This window comes from Oryza glaberrima, chromosome 10 (genome assembly GCF_000147395.1).
Source record: "Oryza glaberrima chromosome 10, OglaRS2, whole genome shotgun sequence".
In the NCBI taxonomy this organism is placed as follows: domain Eukaryota; kingdom Viridiplantae; phylum Streptophyta; class Magnoliopsida; order Poales; family Poaceae; genus Oryza; species Oryza glaberrima.
Genome location: NC_068335.1, coordinates 10906618 through 10913631, shown reverse-complemented (window position 1 = coordinate 10913631; position 7014 = coordinate 10906618). Strand labels below are relative to the sequence as shown.

The following is a 7014-nucleotide window of genomic DNA, read 5'->3' as shown; positions in this document are numbered from 1 at the left end:
CACATGTAGATTTAATTTATACCATAAATAAATCATGACATTAAACATGAATGCTAGCACAACCACATCATACGATCTACACTTGTAAACTAGACAGCAAAACATGGACAGATCAATTATGTGAAACATCACAAGCACGTACCGGTACCGAGGGTCTTGATTCGGCTGTGGATCGGGTTGATGACGAGCAACACGCACCACATGAAGAACGTGCGGTGCTGAGTGTTGTGGTCGATGTGCTACCCTCAAACATAGAGGAAGACGAGCCATCATGGAAGACCTACAAGCAGTCGCGCGAGATGCTTCCCGAAAACCTTATTGCCGCCTTCTCCTTGTGCAAGACGTCAAAGGCGAAGATTTCGGAGACCTGCTCTCCCGATCATCGGTGCACGCTGGCGAGTGGAATGGAGTAGACTACGAGCGACGATGCAGTACAGAGGAGGATGCAAACCCTAGATTGTTTTCGCGTACGGTGAGAGGAGGCGGCGACTAGGTTTATATAGAGGTATCAGGACGTCTGCACGTTCTCCACACCGCGTAACCAAACCCTAGATTGTTTTCGCGTACGGTGAGAGGAGGCGGCGACTAGGTTTATATAGAGGTATCAGGACGTCTGCACGTTCTCCACACCGCGTAACCAAACCAGGTAAGTCGTGCGTAACTTATCCAGACTTCTCCACACCGCGTAACCAAACCAGGTAAGTCGCGCGTAACTTATCCGGACTCCACGTCGCTCCACGCATTGGATTATTCGGTGTGTTTCCAAAAACTAGGTTTCCAAAATCACGCGCATGTCACATACATGCGCCGCCTGGCAAGGCGTGGCGAGTGCGCGTGTGTTCCTCTTGTTCTGTCCACCACACATCTCTGGCTAGGAAAGCACCATCCCTCATAAGGAGGTCTCCCTCTCCTATAATAGGCAATGTGGTATTAAACTCCCCATACATGCCATCCCATGAGGTGGGTTTTTGTGACTTTCTAAAGAATTAATCTTGTGGGCCTTAGCCCATATATGGAGAAGAAGATAGAAAATGTGACGACGATGGGATGGTTCTAATTTTATAAAATTTGAATGCAATGCCTATAAATAGACGAATTGTAATGACGTTTATCTGAATAGACATATTTGCAATGGCACGGATCAAATTAACCATTTCTAAATCTTCCGGTCACGAGTTTGAGCATTACTGTTGCTGCTCCTCAAATTTGTGTCAGCTGTATTGGAGTAGTTCTGAAACATTGTTTTCTGTTGAACTAATTATATTATGTTGGAATGCTGGAGTTCACGGCTTCAATGTACTACATATGACCAACTTTGTGGTTGCTCATTTACAATATTGATTGTATCCATTGCGTTAGCATGGACATATTACTAGTGAGGGAAAGTGATGAACTCACAATTAGTGATATACATAGCAAACTCAAGTATAAATATGTTTGTCAAGCTTTCACCACAATTTGTATTGTACAGTTGTTTCTCCAAAAAGATAAAGATCGGTTATCGAACTCTTTTCTCAAAACAGCCAAACTTTTCTATTCAAAAATTTATATGTTGTCCATTATATAGAATTTCTAGAGAATTGTTTAGAATAGCTCCCCGTGCGATGAAAATTGCAGGCGTTGAAGTGAACCCAGTTTCTGGACCAGAAAACATTGAGAAGCAGCTTTCAGACAACACCAATACTGTTTCCCAGGGGGTCATGGGCACTCGTTCATGCAATTTCATTCCTGAACAAAATCAAGAAATATTCAGACGGAGCCATATCTATATATACTGGATCCGATCCCAAGCCAATAAAGCGATAATCATACTCTAAATAAGAACAATTTTGTAGTTTTGACTTTTGACAGTTGTTCAGAAATACCATAATTTGGAGTATTAGTTTGTAGTACATCCTGTTACTTTTAAAAAACAACATACCAAAAGGTATTTAAATTTACACTAAAACATACCATAATACATCCTCGAGAAACTGTAAAAAGCCTCGTTAAATAAGCTACCTGGATTGTGGCATGTGAAGGATCTCCCAGGCAGACTGGACGACTCAATAATCCTGATAATATAAAGCCACTATTCATCATTATATCTTCTATGAATAAAGACAAGGCACATGAAGATTGAAAACGTACGAAAATATATAGACGAATGAAACTAGAAGAACGCCAAAACGTAACGTTGATACGAAGATGGGATTTTCATTTCCCCCTCATTGTTTACCTGTCGCCTAAATGTTATAGAAAAATTGACAACATACATCAATATGATATATATCACTTCACCAACGTATGAGGTTGCACACTTTAGTGATTAGCATATCAAAATCTGATGATAAATTTGATTTCTGCAGGTTTGTAATAAAAATTTAAATTTATCTTATATGCGTACATTTACAGTTATATTTACCATTTTTACTGCAACTTGTAGAAGTTGAATGTAAAGTTGGATATTTGCGCCACATATTAATCTATCTCGTAAAAAAATAAATTCTCATAAAAACTAAATTCTTATTAACTATTTAAATAACATAAATAAATAAAAAAGATATCCTATTAAGGATGAAAACGCTTCCCCCGCTGATATGACTTCTGATGGTGACGAGTACTGAAAAACAACACGAACTCTTTACAGGTGGGCATCTGAAAATCCATACCTGCGGCCGCTGAATTCGTTCTTTGAAGTTGGATAATCTGCTGGTTGATCTTCACCTACTGTCTTTGATTCCTCGGTAGAAGTTATTTGTCGATCTACCCAACGAATGTTGACAACTGGAGCTATTCCTCCGAACAAATTCCTAGCTTTAACAACGTTTCTCAGTGCAGATTCAGCAGCCATTCTGTCAGCTTCGTTTGCACAGGAAGCATCGATCCGTGCAGTGACCACCTCGAGGCTTAGCAGGTGCTCCATCCCAACAGGTGTCCGGCCGGGCTGCTGCTCCGCTATGCCGGCGGCACGGAAGCCGAGGACGAGCCGCCGGAGCCTCGGCATTGCTCTTTCCTCGAAGGCCAGGTTTGCTACGCTGCATCTGAGCTTGAGGTAGCTCAGAACCGGGAACCCTGCCTCGCGGAAGATGATCCTTTCTTCAGGGGCGTCACTGACATGGAGCGACAGTACGGTGAGTGCAGACAATCCACCAAGAACATCCATGTCGCCATCACCGAGTTTCCTGACTGCAATCTTCAGAATGCAGAGGGTGCCAAGCTCTCTGATCCAGTTTGGAAGCGTGGAGAATGTGCAGACATGAGGTGACAGATCAATTCTCTGAAGCAACGGAGGAGGAGTGCACATTTGCCATGACATTCTTGTAGTAGCTGAACTGAAATGATCCGTGGATGATGTCCCGTTCAAGAAGCCAACAGCTAGAGATAAAGATTTGAGGTTGACAAGGCTCTCGATGACAAAACCGAAAGTGTTCATGGTTTCCCAAAGAAGCTGGACTGACTGCAAATTACAGCAGGTCAGATGAAGATCCTGAAGATTGATCAGATCAACAAGGCTCTCAACATTTTCTATGCTGCTACCACTGAGATTAAGATATGCTACTAGTGTAACAAGAGTAGTCATGTACTTTCCAAAGCCATCTGGCAAATTTGTCTCGTCAGGAAGACGGAGGTGCAGCAAGCGTGGCAGATGAACTATATCCGATGGAAGTGCAGTTACTTTTGCTTCTATCTCAAGTGTCTCCAAGCATTTTAGCCTTGATATCCGGGTCGGCAGCTTAATCCTGGAATCACATGAAACCTTCAGATATCTTAGCTTATGCAGTTCACCGATGATATGGAGGTCAACAACTGGTGGTCCTCTTTTTTCACCCAAAGCATAAAGGATTAGAACCCGAAGAATCTTGAACTCTGCAACAGAAGGCAAACACCTTGTAGCTCCAAAGAATCCAAGTGTTCGAACTTGTGAAAAGCTGATGTTTTCTGGAGTCTTTGCATATCTTGCATTTCCGAAATGGAGTGACAGTCGACGAACCTTGTCGGAAATTTCGATCGAGTTCTGAGAATTATCTAGTACTATGATGAAGTTGTCTTCGATGGACCTGTGTGCAATAAAATCATGAACCATGCTATGCACTGTACAGGAAATCACCTTATTGTCATAGTAGACATCCACAGGTTGTACCATTCTTCTTTCCACAAGTTCATCAAAATAGTTTCCTGCAATTTCCTCTAAATCTTGATCTTTTATGACATCTACAAAACCTTCAGCTACCCATTGCTTCACCAAATCATCCTTCAAGATCGTATAATCCGCGGGATATATATTCAGATAGAGCAAGCATGTTTTCAGATAATGAGGCAGATTATTGTAGCTCATGTTCAGTATTTGTCCTGTCACTTCTGTGGTGGAATTTCTTCTCAAATTGGAGGCCAATGAATTGTATATGTTCCAAGGCTCCTGTTCATCCATCACTGCCAGTTGGCTTGCTAATAGGCTAGCTGCATTAACAATCGCAAGCGGCAAACCACCACATCTGTTGATAATATCAGCTGAAATTTCCCTGAAATGCCCAGGGAAACCATCTTTAGAGCCAAGAACTCCTCTGGAAAATAGTTTCCTTGAGTTATCTGTAGTAAGATGTCTCATCTTGAAAATGGACCCGGAGTGATAGTTGCAACATGATGACGCAATTTCCTCGACTTGGCTAGTTATGATTATTCTGCTAGAATTATTGTCTTCTGGGAATGCACGACGAAGGTAATTCCACAATGATGTCGACCATAAATCATCGATTATAATTAAGTACCTGCGAATTAATTTTTCACAACAAACAAGTTTATCATGTATTTAAAAGGTTAATCATTAATTTTATATTGGAACAAGTCTATCATATTATGATAGTAATTTTCAAGGCAGATCTATGCATACCATTTTTTTTTAAAACAAAAAAGCCTAGTTATTTGAGAAAATGTTGTTGGTCACTGTTTAAAAATTTTATCAAAATTTTCCCTTCCAATAAACATCAAATATTTACGACTCCTTTCGCACAATTAATTTTTTTTCGTTGAGAAAAAGAGCAGGGTGTAGTTGATCATTGGATCCATGACCTGCTAGTCTACCTATTGATCGAGTAGCCCCAACTCCCAAGGAGATCACCCCTCTTCTAAATTTGATACAGACTATTTGTACGAAATTTGTTCCGACAACACCGAATTTCATTGATTAGGCGGAAAAATTGAATGCGTAATCGAATTATCCAACACCATGAATATAAGCTAAAACTAGTGATAAATCACTTATAGCAGATCGAAGAGTATATATCCCCGCAAAATGAAGAAAATAAAACAGCCGTCAGCTTACACTGCTAGAAAAATGATTTTTACATGTGGCTAAAACAGATTTTTTTTCTTTAGACGGCCATCCACTGAAAATACACGATTGAAATGATTTACATCTGGGGAGAAAATAATGGATGAAAAAAATTATATATACCTCCGATGATATAAGCTTTCCCTGATGAATTTAACAAGATCCGGCGTGTCGACGCAAGCGTGGTCCTGCAGGTGTTTGTGATGGCGCCCAAGCAGCTGCGAGAGCATGTCCCTGAGAAGCCTCCCCAGGTCGGTCTTCTCCGCCGCCCGTACGAACGCCCGGCGCTCGAACTGCCCTCCCAGCCGCCGGTACACCTCCCCGGCGAGCGCCGTCTTGCCGGTCCCACCGGCTCCGACGACGCCCGCCACCTTCAGCCCCCGCTCCTCCTCGCCGTCGTCGTTCGCCACCCACCTGGCGACCTCATCCGCCGCCGCGACGTCGACGTCGGCGCCGAACCGCGGTGGCGGCCGCCTGGTGGACGACGAGGAACATCTCCGGCGGCTGCTCCGCCTGCTCGTAGGATGGCAGAGGCCGTACCTGGTGCGCCGCCGCCGTTGGCTCGCCTCCTGCGCGCGTTCCCGGAACTCGGATACCTTGCCGGCGATGAGCATGGCGTCGGCGGCGAGGGCGATCTCGTCCAAGAAATCCTCGATGTCGTAGGACAGCTCGCGCACCTCCTTCATCCAGCACTTGTCCGCCATGGTCGTCGTCTCCTCCAGCTCCGACAGCTCGCGCAGGAATCCATGGCTCTCTTCGAGGTCGTCTCTGAACGAGTGGATCCCCTAGTAGGCCGCCTCCATGTGACCACCATCACCAGCCTGTGGCGGCGAATCGAGCTTCCGGAGAAGAGAGCCCATGGCCCCCGTCCAAGCACTGAACCCCATCTCCATGGCTGCCGCTGCCTGCCTCAAGCAAAGCACACCAAAAATACGTGCGAGGAAAGGATACAGATACCGCTGGTTTTGGCTAGTATTCATTGGAGCGTAGCTTAATTAGCTGGCTGTTCGACTCCTTCTCATGAAACTTCTTATCAGATTTTAAGTTAGAAGATTCAAGAAATGTCATCGACAAACACCAAAATCCAAAACATGTCAGTGCAAGTTCTATAAAATATTATTGTACGAGCGATTTTATACCAGAAATATCATCGTTGTCAGGGTTCCATCCATCTCACGCTATTAAATGCACTGCTCATCCTGTAGCACTTTACGGAGGGCTGCTAAAAGTGTTAATGGAAACCCTAACAGCGATTGCATTTCTGGGATAAAGTCGCTTGTATGAGAACTCGTATTTGTTGATGGTATTTTTTGAAATTTGGTATTTGTCAATGGTATTTCTTGAATATTTCTTTTTATAAGTTATTGACTTGACACGAGTGCTCTAGTTATTATTTTATGGTAGATAGTGTACTACTCCATCCGTCCCAAAATATAACTTTTAGCACTTAGGATTTATCCCAAAATATAGTAACTTCTTTATCAACATTCCCTTCAGAACAATCGCAACCCTCCACCATTCATTTTTCTTACTTACCTCCACTTCTCAACCAATCACAACCCTTTCTTTTTAATTCCATCTACTATTTTTTTTTGTCCAACTCTATAATTCTTTATATTCTAGGTGGAGGGAGTAGTTGATAGCGAAGCGTTTAGGATGACTTTATGACAAACTATGTCAGCTCAGCCCAATATCTACGCTTA

At 43.0% G+C, this 7014-nt stretch overlaps 1 protein-coding gene across 2 annotated transcripts; it reads right to left on the bottom strand.

Annotated features, from left to right (window-relative positions):
* Window positions 1-1274: 1274 nt before the first annotated feature.
* Window positions 1275-6331, bottom strand: LOC127786101 (disease resistance protein RGA5-like). 2 transcript variants are annotated; one of them, XR_008019910.1, is made up of 5 exons: window positions 5435-6331; window positions 2652-4748; window positions 2131-2225; window positions 2002-2054; window positions 1702-1728 (listed from the first exon to the last, which is right to left on the bottom strand). XR_008019910.1 is itself a non-coding variant. In XM_052313429.1 (4 exons), the coding sequence occupies exons 1-4, from the start codon at window positions 6013-6015 to the stop codon at window positions 1538-1540; spliced, it is 2922 nt and encodes a 973-aa protein (XP_052169389.1). In that variant the 5' UTR covers window positions 6016-6331; the 3' UTR covers window positions 1275-1537. The 2 variants fall into 2 exon arrangements, 1 of the variants encoding a protein (XP_052169389.1); XM_052313429.1 differs by lacking the exon at window positions 2131-2225 and having other exon boundaries at window positions 1275-1728.
* Between the last annotated feature and the right edge of the window lie 683 nt (window positions 6332-7014).